The sequence below is a fragment of the Hyperolius riggenbachi genome, chromosome 10, assembly GCF_040937935.1.
Source record: "Hyperolius riggenbachi isolate aHypRig1 chromosome 10, aHypRig1.pri, whole genome shotgun sequence".
In the NCBI taxonomy this organism is placed as follows: domain Eukaryota; kingdom Metazoa; phylum Chordata; class Amphibia; order Anura; family Hyperoliidae; genus Hyperolius; species Hyperolius riggenbachi.
Genome location: NC_090655.1, coordinates 225,997,186 through 226,013,249, shown reverse-complemented (window position 1 = coordinate 226,013,249; position 16,064 = coordinate 225,997,186). Strand labels below are relative to the sequence as shown.

The 16,064-nt window shown below is 44.8% G+C and overlaps 1 protein-coding gene across 2 annotated transcripts; it reads left to right on the top strand.

Moving 5' to 3' along the window:
- The first annotated feature begins 4,227 nt into the window (after nt 1-4,227).
- On the top strand, nt 4,228-15,375 carry LOC137534656 (gastrula zinc finger protein XlCGF26.1-like). 2 transcript variants are annotated; one of them, XM_068256267.1, is made up of 7 exons: nt 4,444-4,518; nt 10,623-10,728; nt 11,713-11,877; nt 11,975-12,089; nt 12,612-12,709; nt 12,827-12,938; nt 13,741-15,375. In XM_068256267.1, the coding sequence occupies exons 4-7, from the start codon at nt 12,011-12,013 to the stop codon at nt 15,054-15,056; spliced, it is 1,605 nt and encodes a 534-aa protein (XP_068112368.1). In that variant the 5' UTR covers nt 4,444-4,518; nt 10,623-10,728; nt 11,713-11,877; nt 11,975-12,010; the 3' UTR covers nt 15,057-15,375. The 2 variants fall into 2 exon arrangements, with proteins under 2 accessions (XP_068112367.1, XP_068112368.1); XM_068256266.1 differs by lacking the exons at nt 11,713-11,877; nt 11,975-12,089 and adding an exon at nt 10,399-10,496 and having other exon boundaries at nt 4,228-4,518.
- Nucleotides 15,376-16,064: the final 689 nt, after the last annotated feature.

The window sequence follows — 16,064 nt, the reverse complement described above, 5'->3', positions numbered from 1 at the left end:
TGAAACAGGCTAATAAAACTACTTTGATTGAAAAATACAAGGTAAAATGAAAGTTAATTTTAATAATGAAACAGATTGTTGGCATGCTTGTTGTTGTGCTATAGAAATGTCCTGAGTGCTAAAAGGTGCTCGGTTCACTTTAAAGCAACACTGTTGAATGTAAAAACAATATACCCATATACTTGCATTTACTGCTTTCATCTTTTTCTTTTATACAACTATCCTATAATCACAAGACTTGTTCAGTTTTACACTGAGGCACTTTCCTGTATACATAGCGACCTACTGTGGATCCAGTTTTGTATTACTCAACTTGTTTTGATGATCAGCGCTATTTGGGCTTAGCGCTTGTCCCTTTTCCATCCTTGGAGAATAACAAGCAAAAAAAAAGCCTGCATCACTTATGAACAGCATTGCCATTATATGTGTGACAACCGTTCTGGCCAATAAGAGAGAAAAAGTTTATTTTTTTGCTGCAGCTAATTAGTCGTGTGAGGTGATTGAATGAGTGTATAGCAGGATCCTGGAGCAATAGTACTAGTACAGAAATTGCTTACCGTATATTTTCGGAAATAAATTAATGATTTTATAGAACTGACATTGCCTTATCAGTTTAGGAGAGCGCCTCAGATACTCCATATGCTCAATTTTTATTTTAGTGTGAGGAATCACTAAACTGATGTTACAGCCAATTTATCATTTCTGTACTAGTACTATTGCTCCAGGCGCTTTAACACAATAACTTAATCTCTGCTGAGGCAGTCAATAATATAGAACAGGCATGGGCAAACTTGGCCCTCCAGCTGTTAAGGAACTACAAGTCCCACAATGCATTGCAGGAGTCTTACAGCCACAGTCATGACTCATAAAGGCAAATGCATTGTGGGACTTGTAGTTCCGTAACAGCTGGAGGGCCAAGTTTGCCCATGTCTGATCTAGGATGTGTGGCTTTGGTAAGAGATCTGGCCAGTTAGATCATCTTGCCAGAGCGCAGCCGATGTAATTGATCCCGCTCCTTACCTCTCCTGCTCCGCTGTGCGCCATGTGCCAGCTCTGCGCTCTTCCCCATAGTAACAGGACGTATTGCTAGTCTGCAGGTTAACCATGTATCTGTACAGCCCCAGGCCACGAACTGTCAACTGATGCCTCGACTTCCGATCTCTGCCAGGCAACAGTAATCCAAAGTGTGTATGAGGGCTCAGAGTAAACCTGGGCGAAAAATAAAATGCTAAAGTTAGATACTTACCTTAGTTGAGGTAAGTACCTAACTTTATCCTCCTGCATCCCACTATTTTTTTTGCCAGTACCTTCTTCTTTACAGTCGCTGCCAACTGTGTCCAAGCGCGGCTGCACTGCGCCGTAGCAAGGTGCCTGTGCACCTCATACAAGGCCATGCGAACCTATTCGACGAGCCCTTGTCGAATAGGTTCAGAGGTTCCTAGCGATGAATCAGTGGGCTGCAGGAGGATGGTGGATGCCTCTGGACTATCTAGAGCTTTACCACTACTAAGGCAAATATCTCTCTTTTGCACTTTTCTTAATCACAGGTACACTTTACGTCTAAGCTATAGTCAAGCCTATTTGAAGGGAAGAGGATCTACTCAACAGTTTGAAGAAATTAGAGTGCCCAGAGGAAATCTCTCTAGATACATACAGGGTGCATTTCTCTCTGTTTTCCTTCTGTCCTGTGCAACAGTTTAGGTCTATTTTAAATGTAAAAAAGAGGTAGAATGGATTTTTTTTTAGTAATGAGCCACATTGTTAGTATGCATTTTTGCTGAGTTTCCCTGGGGGCTTAAAATGCTGCTTGATTCACTTTAAGTATAACAGCACACATATACCTGGAGAATACATAATAAAGACAGATATGCATGAGACCATTTCACACCTCCTGATAATCCAATGGGAAGAAATAAAAACTGGAACATGCATCAGAAATAAAGCTGATGAAAGGAGCAAAATGCTGGATCAGTGAACAGGATGTGATAAGTCCGAGCACTGTCATGTTTGGCTTCAAATGTAAAATTCCGTAGACCAGATCTTGTTATCCACAAATTACTGCAGTCAATTAAAACCTCACTCATGTACGATCAGTAGTGCCCAGGGACTTGTGATTGCCATCAACAGAACTCCATTTATATAATTGTACATAATTGTATATTGTATGAGACACATAAAAATACTTTTTTTAATCTATAATTGTATGTTTTTTTAAAATAAATTGCAATAAAGTTTTTTTCCATTAGAGTGGATCTCGTAGCTGCCCCGATTTTCTGTTGTTTCTGGTGTTGTTGACCTCTGAAGAAGCGAGGGCAACCCCTGAAAAACGCGTCAGGTTGCTGCATGCTTTCATTCCCTGTAATAAAAAAAACTTGCATCACCTTTGGGCACAAACAGAACATCCAACCTTGGAATCATTTGAAGAGCTTGGACTGCTTCCTCATTGGATCCTTGAATGATGTGACAATCAGGACTGTGACAGCAGCACCTAGTGGATTTGTTTACTGACAAGCCTGTGCTCATGTTGTTGGCAGTGCCTGATTGGTCAATACTGACACTGTCAGCAACTTGTTAAAGGACAACTGAAGCGAGACAGATATGGCTGTCCTGCTGATCCTCTGCCTCTAATACTTTCAGCCATAGACTCCGAACAAACATGCAGCACATCAGGTGTTTCTGACATTGTCAGATCTGACAAGATTAGCTGCATGCTTGTTTCTGGTGTTATTCAGACACTACTGCAGCCAAATAGGCCAGCAGGGCTGCCAGGCAACTGGTATTGTTTAAAAGGCAATACATATGGCAGCCTCCATATCCCTTTCGCTTCAAGTGTCCTTTAAAGTGAGCTGCTCTCTTGTCTCTTCTTCCTTTTTACTTTTAAACATAAGAAGCGCTTGCTTTTTCTTCTTTTTACAGTTCTTTTAGCTTTTGATGCCCAACAGATTTACTTTTATTTCTTGAATTTATCTAAGTGTGGTTAAAGTAAAAAAGTGTTTTGTTTTCTTCTTAATTGAATGGGAAAGAAGGCAGCGGGATCAGTGACAGCAGAGTGGGATGGAAATGCAGGCAGCAGGGTCAGTGACAGAAGAAAGGAATGGGAAAGGAGGCAGCAGGGATCAGTAATGGTAGCGTGGGATGGGAAAGCAGGCTGTGGAGATGGAGGCAGCAGGGATCAGTGACAGTGTTGCCAACTCATCCCTTTAATTACTGACACATCTAAGTTATACAGGTTCTGGGGCTATTTGCACATAATCAGTGCCTTAACTGCATCTACCTAGCCACAAAACCTGTATAATTCATATGTGTCAGTAATTAAAGGGATGAGTTGGCAACACTGATCAGTGACAGCAGAGTAAGATGGGAAAGGAGGCAGCGGGGATCAGTAATGGAAGCGTGGGATGGGAAAGGAGGCAGCAGGGATCAGTGACAGCAGAGTAAGATAGGAAAGGAGGCAGCAGGGATCAGTGACAGCAGAGTAAGATAGGAAAGGAGGCAGCAGGGATCAGTGAAAGCAGAGTAAGATGGGAAAGGAGGCCGTGGGGAAAAGTGACAGCAGATTGGCATGCTCCGATCACTCTGCCTAGGTGGACCCAGGCATGCCCTCAGGACTCTGTAGAAAGAGGGTGGCACCCCCCAAGACTTTGCCTCAGCCCAGCCCTTAGTTGATGGAAAGCTGAAAGAAGTGTAATTACAGCAAAGCAAGCAGGTATTGTTTAGGGGACAGAGCCTTAATGCTCACAGGACCCAAATTCTCTGGGAAAGACCACCACAAACATGAAAAAAACCCACCAAAAACATATAAGTGGTTGCATAGCATATAGGGTGTGAATTAATTGACAACTGAAGTGAGAAGTATATGAAGGCTGCCATATTAATTTCCTTTTAAACAATACCAGTTGGCTGGCAGCCCTGCTGATCGACTGCAATAGTGTCTGAATAACACCAGAAAAAAGCTTGCAGCTAATTTTGTCAAATCTGACAATAATGTCATAAACTCCTGATCTGCTGCATTCTTGTTCTATGGCTAAAAATATTAGAGGCAGAGGATTAGCAGGATAGCCAGGCAACTAGTATTAGGAAATAAATATGGCAGCCTCCAGATATCCCTCTCACTTCAGTTGTCTTTTAGGCTGCAGTCCTCATATTTGCCACTAAGTGGGGTTCTTCAGAAAGACCAGAAGGACTGCACAGCACATACAGGAAGTGGTGTGCTAGTGAGGACACTGAGAAGGGGGGAGTGCTGTAGACGGAATAAGAGAAGGAAAGGCTTTTATTACTTTAGCTCATTATGATAGGCGGTGTCTGCCACGCTGAGTGAGTAGCTCGTGATATATAGTCCAGAGACCTTATGTGGTCCATATATCATGACTGCATCATTGTGTGTGTGTGTGTGTGTCAGTTTTATAAGGCATGAGGATGTCACTGACTGTTTCTCCATGGAAGAATGACAGTGTTTAGGACACAAGGATCTCTACATGGACATCGCAATGGACAACCAGCTGGCCCTCATATCACCAGGTAAGAGGAGACCTTCATTTCTTGCAATTTACACAGATGGGTGGACCATGCAATGACCATGCAGCTCGGTGCCCATCTACCAGGGAGTGCAGCTAAATAGCAGCAGCATAACCGCACATAGCAGGTTGAGGGCCTGTTTCCACTATCTGGAATCTGCATGCGTTTTCTGCATGCAGATTCGCATAACCGATACAAGTGGATGGGCCTGTTTCCACTTGTCAGAAATCCTGTGTGGTTTTGTGTGCAAGATTTTGCATAAAATCAATGTATTTAATAGGAAATTCGCATGCATTTTCGCTATGCGAATTTTCCATGCGAATTCGCGTACATTTTGCATAAAAGCAATGTAAAAGCACACAGGCACTGACATGGTTAAATTCGCATACTCACTAACATGCAAAAACCTACACGAATTTGCGGTAAAATTTGTGTTAAAATTCGCATCCCCATGCTATTCATTTTTGCGTTTTCTGTGACAAATTCGCACCGCACAAATGGAAACGGGCCGTCACAGGAGATATGGTCACTGTGTTGCGGAGATCCACCGAGTGTAACCTCTAGTGAATTTCAATCTTAAGCACCTATGAGTCTCACCTCTGCTATCCCTTGGCCAGGTAGCAACAGCCGGTGCTCCTCTCCTGCAGGTACACCACCCCTGCAAAGCAACAACGTATCCAATATGTAGAAGAAGGCACTCCACAGGCTCCAAACTTGCGTCTGACTTCTTTATTCGAGCAACAGCACACACTACATGTTACGGGTACTCAAACCCTTCCTGATGAAGGGTCTGAGTACCCGTAACATGTAGTGTGTGCTGTTGCTCGAATAAAGAAGTCAAACGCAAGTTTGGAGCCTGTGGAGTGCCTACATATTGGATAACCTCTAGTGAATGGCTGCTGTCCCCTCACATGTACAGTATATACAGCATTGCGTCCTACCTCTGTCCATGCTGCCCCCTCACATGTACAGTATATACAGTATTGCATCATACCATCTGTCCATGCTGCATCCTCACGTGTACAGTATATACAGCATTGCATCATACCTCTGTCCATGCTGCACCCTCACATGTACAGTATATACAGCATTGCATCCTACCTCTGTCCATGCTGCATCCTCACGTGTACAGTATACGCAGCATTGTATCCTACCTCTGTCCATGCTGCCCCCTCACATGTACAGTATACGCAGCATTGCATCCTACCTCTGTCCATGCTGCCCCCTCACATGTACAGTATACGCAGCATTGCATCCTACCTCTGTCCATGCTGCCCCCTCACATGTACAGTATATACAGCATTGCATCATACCTCTGTCCATGCTGCCCCCTCACATGTACAGTATATACAGCATTGCATCCTACCTCTGTCCATGCTGCATCCTCACATGTACAGTATATACAGCATTGCATCCTACCTCTGTCCATGCTGCACCCTCACATGTACAGTATATACAGCATTGCATCCTACCTCTGTCCATGCTGCACCCTCACATGTACAGTATACGCAGCATTGCATCCTACCTCTGTCCATGCTGCCCCCTCACATGTACAGTATATACAGCATTGCATCCTACCTCTGTCCATGCTGCCCCCTCACGTGTACAGTATATACAGCATTGCATCCTACCTCTGTCCATGCTGCACCCTCACGTGTACAGTATATACAGCATTGCATCCTACCTCTGTCCATGCTGCCCCCTCACGTGTACAGTATACGCAGCATTGCATCCTACCTCTGTCCATGCTGCACCCTCACGTGTACAGTATATACAGTATTGCATCATACCTCTGTCCATGCTGTCCCCTCACATGTACAGTATATACAGCATTGCATCCTACCTCTGTCCATGCTGCCCCCTCACATGTACAGTATATACAGCATTGTATCCTACCTCTGTCCATGCTGCCCCCTCACATGTACAGTATACGCAGCATTGCATCCTACCTCTGTCCATGCTGCCCCCTCACATGTACAGTATACGCAGCATTGCATCCTACCTCTGTCCATGCTGCACCCTCACATGTACAGTATATACAGCATTGCATCCTACCTCTGTCCATGCTGCCCCCTCACATGTACAGTATATACAGCATTGCATCCTACCTCTGTCCATGCTGCCCCCTCACATGTACAGTATATACAGCATTGCATCCTACCTCTGTCCATGCTGCCCCCTCACATCTACAGTATATACAGCATTGCATCCTACCTCTGTCCATGCTGCATCCTCACACGAACAGTATATACAGCATTGCATCATACCTCTGTCCATGCTGCACCCTCACATGTACAGTATATACAGCATTGCATCCTACCTCTGTCCATGCTGCACCCTCACATGTACAGTAAATACAGCATTCCATCATACCTCTGTCCATGCTGCACCCTCACATGTACAGTATATACAGCATTGCATCATACCTCTGTCCATGCTGCACCCTCACATCTACAGTATATACAGCATTGCATCCTACCTCTGTCCATGCTGCACCCTCACATGTACAGTATATACATCATTGCATCCTACCTCTGTCCATGCTGCACCCTCACATCTACAGTATATACAGCATTGCATCCTACCTCTGTCCATGCTGCACCCTCACATGTACAGTATATACAGCATTGCATCCTACCTCTGTCCATGCTGCACCCTCACATGTACAGTATATACAGCATTGCATCATACCTCTGTCCATGCTGCACCCTCACATGTACAGTATATACAGCATTGCATCCTACCTCTGTCCATGCTGCACCCTCACTTGTACAGTATATACAGCATTGCATCCTACCTCTGTCCATGCTGCACCCTCACTTGTACAGTATATACAGCATTGCATCCTACCTCTGTCCATGCTGCACCCTCACATGTACAGTATACGCAGCATTGCATCCATGCTGCCCCCTCGCATGTACAGTATATGCAGCATTGCATCCTACCTCTGACCATGCTGCACCCTCACATGTACAGTATATACAGCATTGCATCCTACCTCTGTCCATGCTGCACCCTCACATGTACAGTATATACAGCATTGCATCCTACCTCTGTCCATGCTGCCCCCTCACATGTACAGTATATACAGCATTGCATCCTACCTCTGTCCATGCTGCACCCTCACATCTACAGTATATACAGCATTGCATCCTACCTCTGTCCATGCTGCATCCTCACACGAACAGTATATACAGCATTGCATCATACCTCTGTCCATGCTGCACCCTCACATGTACAGTATATACAGCATTGCATCCTACCTCTGTCCATGCTGCACCCTCACATGTACAGTATATACAGCATTGCATCCTACCTCTGTCCATGCTGCACCCTCACATGTACAGTATATACAGCATTGCATCATACCTCTGTCCATGCTGCACCCTCACATGTACAGTATATACAGCATTGCATCATACCTCTGTCCATGCTGCACCCTCACATGTACAGTATATACAGCATTGCATCCTACCTCTGTCCATGCTGCACCCTCACATGTACAGTATATACAGCATTGCATCCTACCTCTGTCCATGCTGCACCCTCACATGTACAGTATATACAGCATTGCATCCTACCTCTGTCCATGCTGCACCCTCACATGTACAGTATATACAGCATTGCATCCTACCTCTGTCCATGCTGCACCCTCACTTGTACAGTATATACAGCATTGCATCCTACCTCTGTCCATGCTGCACCCTCACTTGTACAGTATATACAGCATTGCATCCTACCTCTGTCCATGCTGCACCCTCACATGTACAGTATATACAGCATTGCATCCTACCTCTGTCCATGCTGCACCCTCACATGTACAGTATATACAGCATTGCATCCTACCTCTGTCCATGCTGCACCCTCACATGTACAGTATATACAGCATTGCATCCTACCTCTGTCCATGCTGCACCCTCACATATACAGTATATACAGCATTGCATCATACCTCTGTCCATGCTGCACCCTCACATGTACAGTATATACAGCATTGCATCATACCTCTGTCCATGCTGCACCCTCACATGTACAGTATATGCAGCATTGCATCCTACCTCTGTCCATGCTGCACCCTCACATGTACAGTATACGCAGCATTGCATCCTACCTCTGTCCATGCTGCACCCTCACATGTACAGTATATACAGCATTGCATCCTACCTCTGTCCATGCTGCACCCTCACATGTACAGTATATACAGCATTGCATCCTACCTCTGTCCATGCTGCACCCTCACATGTACAGTATATACAGCATTGCATCCTACCTCTGTCCATGCTGCATCCTCACACGAACAGTATATACAGCATTGCATCCAACCTCTGTCCATGCTGCCCCCTCACATGTACAGTATATACAGCATTGCATCCTACCTCTGTCCATGCTGCATCCTCACACGAACAGTATATGCAGCATTGCATCCTACCTCTGTCCATGCTGCACCCTCACACGAACAGTATATACAGCATTGCATCCTACCTCTGTCCATGCTGCACCCTCACTTGTACAGTATATACAGCATTGCATCCTACCTCTGTCCATGCTGCACCCTCACATGTACAGTATATACAGCATTGCATCCTACCTCTGTCCATGCTGCACCCGCGCATGTACAGTATATACAGCATTGCATCCTACCTCTGTCCATGCTGAATGCTTGCAGGTGCTAGCTTCAATTGCATGGCAGTCTTATGGGAACAGTTGACAACGCTGTCACCTGCCTATGTGAACAAGCCCTAAAGGATGCCATACACCATTCAATCTTGGTTGTACAAACTAACCAAATCTATTTAGCATAAAGCAGTGGTACTCAAAATGTTTGGGGTAAGGGCGCCTTGTTGGCTTTGAAATATTTTTTTAATCCACCCCTGGGCAAAACAGCTGAATTGAAATGCTGTTATGACCTCTATTAACCCCCCCCCCCTTTTCCCAGTGATGCTCATTTAGTATCACCCCCTCCAAGCAGTCAGTGACACACACACACACACACACACACACACACACACACACACACACACACACACACACACACACACACACACACACACACACACACACACACACACACACACTGTACACACACACACACACACACACTGTACACACACACACACACACACACACACACACACACACACACACACACACACACACACACACACTGTACACACACACACACACACACACACACACACACACACACACACACACACACACACACACACACGTAGTGGCCCTACTTTTTCCACTCCTAGGCCAACTTTCTTTTGGCTCCTCTTCCTTGTGCAGTATTGCTATCCCATTCCATGTGCAGCTTCCTCTTCCACAAGTAATATCCCTGTACAGCAGCTGCTCTACCTCATGTACAGCTCTCCTGGGCAGAAATGCCTTTTCCATGACTTGTTCTCTGTTTGAAGCTTCCCCTTTCCATTCCCGTCTCCTTTGCCAGATGTTGCTACCCCTCTTCCATAGTTAGCTGTACTCCGCCCCATGGGCAGCAGCCGCCCAAGGCCCGTGCTTTGGTGGCCTTTCTAGAAATCCGTCCCTGAGTGACCCCCATTAGGAAGCATCCCCCCTCCAATTGGTCACCCGTTGTATATCAATGTGCGGTTGCATTACCAGATGGCAAAGCACAAAGGATGGGAATGAAAGCTGAGGCACCTTTAGGAGGTGCTGGAGGCGCTCCAAGGTCCCGCAGCATCCAGTTTATGAACCCCTGGCATAAGGACCAATAGAAAAAGTAATAAGATTGTACAATCACTCTTGTATGGTGTATGTACAGCGTGAAGCAGCGGGTGGTACGGAGGGTCCTGATAGTCCCCCATCATCTGATAAATACATAGAAACAATGTGTGGTCAATCTGTGTGTGTTTCCTACAGATAGATCCAATAACAGAAACCCACCAGAGAGATGGACAGGTCCTCTTTATCCCCGGGTTTATACACAGGAAGTACTCACCATCCCCCAACGTTATCAGGTAGGTGGAGCTGAGGATCTCACAAGATGCCAAAGTGACTCCTTGTTGTATGAACCATACACATGCTATGTGGAGCTTATAAATGCATATAAACTCATATTCTTCTATTTTGTGGTCTAATTTTAGGGTGAAGATGTGATCACTATTAAAGCCAAGGTTAGAGAGGAAGCAGAAGAGACAAATATTAGGAGTGATGAAAAGGAGGAGGAAATTCCTTCTCAAATCTGTATAGGTGAGTAATGCAATGCTTAACCTTTTATACATCTTACAAGCTCATAAAGCACTCATCTAATTACTTTTAGGGACAGGTGTCAGTGAGAAAAGGGTTAATGAATTCTGCAGTTACAGTATAATCTCGTTATAATAAATTTGGGTATAGTAAACATTCGGGTATATTAAACTACTTCTCCAGGTCCCGGCCAAACTCCATATACAGTACTGTACAAATCTCCATATACAGTACTGTACAAATCTCCATATACTGTTCTGTATAAATAAGCAGTCTGGGGAAAATGAGGATTAATGTAAACTAAAGAGGATGCAACGTTACCACTGCCACTTTGCAATCACTGATAAAAGTATCGTCACAGTCATGCCACAGGATTGTATGCACTCCAGGCTACCTCTTCCCTTGTTAGCAACGACGCTCCTGGCAGCTTGTGGAACGCGTTACAGGCTACTTTCACTTGTAGTGCAGATCAGAATGGGCCTAATCGCTGCAAAACTAAAAAGAGTGGAGAGTTCTAAGTCCGGACACCGGAGGGGTAGGAGCCACTCTCATTACAGATGCTAGTGGCTTATATGATTGGCTGCATTTTTAAGAGACGGTTCATGACTGGCTCAAGTGTGAGCAGAATGTTTTGCAGAACAGCTGCTGCAAATATCGCCCGTAGAGGTATCACAGCCCCTCACAGTACCAGCAATTTGTCCAGCTTAGCTATGCAGCCCTAAATTATACATAACCTTGCAGTCCACCAAATGTGCAAGTGCTTGTATTGTACCTCCAATGGGAGGACAGAGTTGGTCCTTTGCAGCAGAGAATGTACCAGGGCATGCTGGTCCAATTCTAGGACAATTTCTGATCTAGTAAACCACTTTTCCTGGTCCCTTGGAGTTTACCATAATGAGATCATACTGAACCACTAACTGACTGTGTTGTACCTAACAGTGACATATTAGTTAATTAATATTAAATACAATAAACATTCATTCGCAGGTTCTCCTTCCTCAGTTTCTACAACAATCTCCTTGTCACCGTCTCAGTCAGTGTGTGTTTCCTACAGATGGATCCAGTCATAGAAACCCACCAGAGAGATGTACAGGTCCTCTTTATCCCCAGGATTGTACACAGGAACATCACACCACATCCCACCATTATCAGGTAGGTTAATTTGAGGATCTTACCAGATACCAAAGTGACTCTGTGTGGAAGCTGTGTGGAAATTCTAAATGTTCCTATGTTGTGGTCTATTTTGTAGGGTGAAGAGGTGGTTACTGTTAAAGCAGAGGTTAAGATGGAGACAAAAGAGGCATATGTAAGAGGTGGTGAGCCATATAAGGAGGAGGAGGAAATCCCTTCACAGATTGGCACAGGTCAGTAATACACACTAAATAAAAAAAAAATCTCCTTATCCAGTCTCTCCAAAATGTCTCCACAAAAAATTCCTTTTCTCTATTCTTAGTCTTTGGGTATGATTCACAAAGCTCTTTCACCTGTTTTGCTCCAGTGATCTGCAAACTTGGCTCTCCAGCTGTTAAGGAACTACAAATCCCACAATGCATTACAGGAGTCTGACAGCCGCAGTCATGATTCATAAAGGCAAATGCATTGTGGGACTTGTAGTTCCTTATTAGCTGGAGAGCCAAGTTTGTAGATCACTGTTTTACTCTGTTTTCACCTTATCTATGTTACATGTTTAAGCTTCTAAAGAGCAAAAACATAATATAATTAAGGTAATAGAAGTAATATTGAAATGAAGTTAATCAGGAACAACTTACTTTGAGTGATCATTTTGCTTGTAAATGTCCTGAAAGGCTATTTTTATCAATTGGGTGATAAATAAATCATTTATGAGAAGTTTTGTGACTAGAGCCAATTGTGTGTGTTTCATACAGATGGATCCAGTCACAGAAACCCACCAGAGAGATGTACAGGTCCTCTTTATTCCCAGGACTGTACCCAGGAAGATCCCACCATCCCCCACCATTATCAGGTAGGTGGAGCCGAGTAACTCACCAGACACTAAAGTGACACCATGTTGTGTGATCTGTAAGGAAGGTGGTGCAGAGCTTATAAGCTTATACTTTTCTATTTTCTGTTCTTATTTAAGGGAAAAGACATTTTTATTATTGAAGTAGCAATTAAAGAAGAACCAGAAGAGACGTATGTGAGGCGCGATCAGCTGTGTAAGGTGGAGGAAATCCCTTCACATGTCAGCACAGGTCAGTAATTTTAGAATACATTTGCAAAGCTTTGCACTTCCTGGTTATGGCCTGTAATGAGAGATTTGTCACTTGGGGGGAGGAGGATCAGAACTATCACTGAGATGACATGGGGGTGGAGGAGGAATTCATCTTCGCACATATGCATATACCAAAACCTGTGCTTTTAACTGAACAACTGAGATGGCCTTCACCGGAGCATCCATTGATCTCCAAACACCTGCATTTACTCTAACTCCAACACTGTCTCTCTTCACAATGCTTTTCTTTTCCCCTTCTCTCATGCCTTGTACTCTTTCCCCAGCATGTTGGACTTTTACCCACACCTTGTTCTGTTTTTCCACCAACTTGCTCTCTCCTTGGGCACTTTGTTCCCTTTCTCACCTCCACCATTACACGCACGCACGCACACACGCACGCACGCGCACACACACACACACACACACACACACACACACCCTCTACCTACCTACCTGAATCCAATTGGAGAAATTCTTACTAGTTGTTTATGCAACTGTTTCTCTGCAATATTATGGTGGATGTCACCCTCAAAACTCCCCTGCAATATGGCTCCTGCTGCTGTGTAAACATTGTACAAGGAAGGGTGATCAGCATCAAGATGAAAGGTATGTTAGCAGGTGCTACAAGCACGTTTGCAGCCTGAGAGTAATAGGCACCATCTGTCCCTCTGAGATGGTGCTGCTGAGGTCCCCGTGTGTCAGATCTTACAAAGATATCCGAAAGGGCGGGGAATGATAAGATATTGGAAATATTTTTGACTATGGATTTTTCTCCCTAATAGATGGACGGGATGTGGGCAGCACCTCGGAGGGACATCTTATATCTCCTCCTGATTATAATGCAGAAGATAATGGCGTCACACAATATTCTCCAGGAGGAAACCCCATTACTGGAAATACACAGCACAGACTTTATCATGAGTATTTCTCTCATCCTGAGGAATCTGCTGGCAGATTACTTCCTGTTACCCCGAGTATCTATCAAAGTTCTCACACTGCTGATAAGTCAAAACATTTGCCTAATCCTGAGGAATCCTCCTCCCCTCAAACTCACACTGTTAAACAGGAGGTAGAGAAGAGGTTCTCATGTCCTGAATGTGACAAATGCTACAACAAGAAGTCAAATCTTGTTGTCCATATGAGAGTGCATACTGGGGAGAGGCCATTTTCATGTTCAGAGTGTGGGAAATGTTACATTCAGAAAGGTCCCCTTCTTGCTCACCAGAGGATCCACACAGGTGAACGCCCTTTCTCATGTTCAGAGTGTGGGAAATATTTCATTCAGAAAAATCACCTTCTCGCACACCAGCGGAGCCACACAGGTGAGCGCCCTTTTTCATGTTCAGAGTGTGGGAAGTCTTTCAGTCAGACACAACACCTTGTTAAACACAAGAGAAGTCACACAGGTGAGCTGCCTTTTCCATGTTCACAGTGTGGGAAATCATTCACAGATAAAAGTATCCTACTTATACACCAGACAAGTCACACTGGGGAGCATCCATTTTTGTGTACTGCGTGTGGGAAAGGTTTTAAGCTGAAAGAGCGCCTTCTAAGACACAAGAGGGTACACACAGGGGAGCGCCCTTTTTCATGTTCAGAGTGTGAAAAGTGTTTCAGTGAGAAAAGAACCCTTGTTAGACACCAGAGACTTCATACTGGTGAGCGGCCATTTTTATGTACTGAATGCGGGAAAAACTTCACTGACCAATCATCCTTTCGTATTCACCTGAAAATTCACACAGGCCAGCGCCCAGTCTCATGTTCAGAGTGTGGGAAACAGTTCATTGACAAAACATCTTTGCTCGTACACCAGAGAATTCACACAGGGGAGCGCCCTTTCTCATGTTCAGAGTGTGGGAAGTGCTTCAGCCAGAAAGCACCTCTGCTTGCGCATCAGAGAATTCACACAGGCGAGCGCCCTTTCTCTTGCTCAGAATGTGAGAAATGCTTCCGCTACAAAAGAGCCCTTCTTTCACACCAGATAAAACATACCGGCAAGTATCCTTTTTCATGTTCAGTGTGTGGAAAAGGTTTTGGTCGAAAAGCACATCTCCTTAAACACCAGCGAACCCATAGAGGTGAGCATAATTTCTTCTGAACAGAGTGTGGGAGATGTTTTACTGACAAAGCACACTTTCATGTACATCAGAGTATTCACACAGGTGAGCGCCCTTTCTTGTGTTCAGAGTGTGGGAAGTGTTTTAGTTAGAAGCACACTTTATAAAACACAAGAGAAGTCATAAAAGTAAGTTACCATATTTATAATGTGGGAAATCGTCCACTGATAAAAGTTCCCTTTACATATACAGTAGAAGTCACACTAGTGAAGATTTTTTATTGTGTACAGAGTGTGGGAAAAGTGTCACTGTGAAGAATGCCTTTAAAGAATACTTCTAAAAACTACATGTCAAGGTACTTTGGAGAGTGGCCTTCCAATAGATCATATGGTGCCCATACACTGATGTCTGTACTGAGCATGCTTTGTCCCCCCCCCCCCCCCAGTAACACACACCCCCTGTATGATGGGCAGCCTACCAATAGATCACATGGTGCCCATACACTGATGTCTGTACTGAGCATGCTCTGTCCTCCCCCCAGTAACACACACCCCCTGTATGATGGGCAGCCTACCAATAGATCATATGGTGCCCATACACTGATGTCTGTACTGAGCATGCTTTGTCCCCCCCCCCCCAGTAACACACACCCCCTGTATGATGGGCAGCCTACCAATAGATCATTTGGTGCCCATACACTGATGTCTGTACTGAGCATGCTTTGTCCCCCCCCCCCCCCAGTAACACACACCCTGTATGATGGGCAGCCTACCAATAGATCATTTGGTGCCCATACACTGATGTCTGTACTGAGCATGCTTTGTCCCCCCAGTAACACCCCCCCCCTGTATGATGGGCAGCCTACCAATAGATCATATGGTGCCCTACACTGATGTCTGTACTGAGCATGCTTTGTCCCCCCCCAGTAACACACACCCCCTGTATGATGGGCAGCCTACCAATAGATCATTTGGTGCCCATACACTGATGTCTGTACTGAGCATGCTTTGTCCCCCCCCCCCCCAGTAACACACACCCTGTATGATGGG

Excerpts from the sequence above, each read along its gene's own strand:
- LOC137534656 (XM_068256266.1), top strand. The coding sequence starts at position 4,476 with ATGGACATCGCAATGGACAACCAGCTGGCCCTCATATCACCAG. Across the intron at positions 4,519-10,398 it reads GCTGGCCCTCATATCACCAG|ATAGATCCAATAACAGAAAC; the intron begins GTAAGAGGAGAC and ends TGTTTCCTACAG. Across the intron at positions 12,710-12,826 it reads CCATCCCCCACCATTATCAG|GGAAAAGACATTTTTATTAT; the intron begins GTAGGTGGAGCC and ends TTCTTATTTAAG.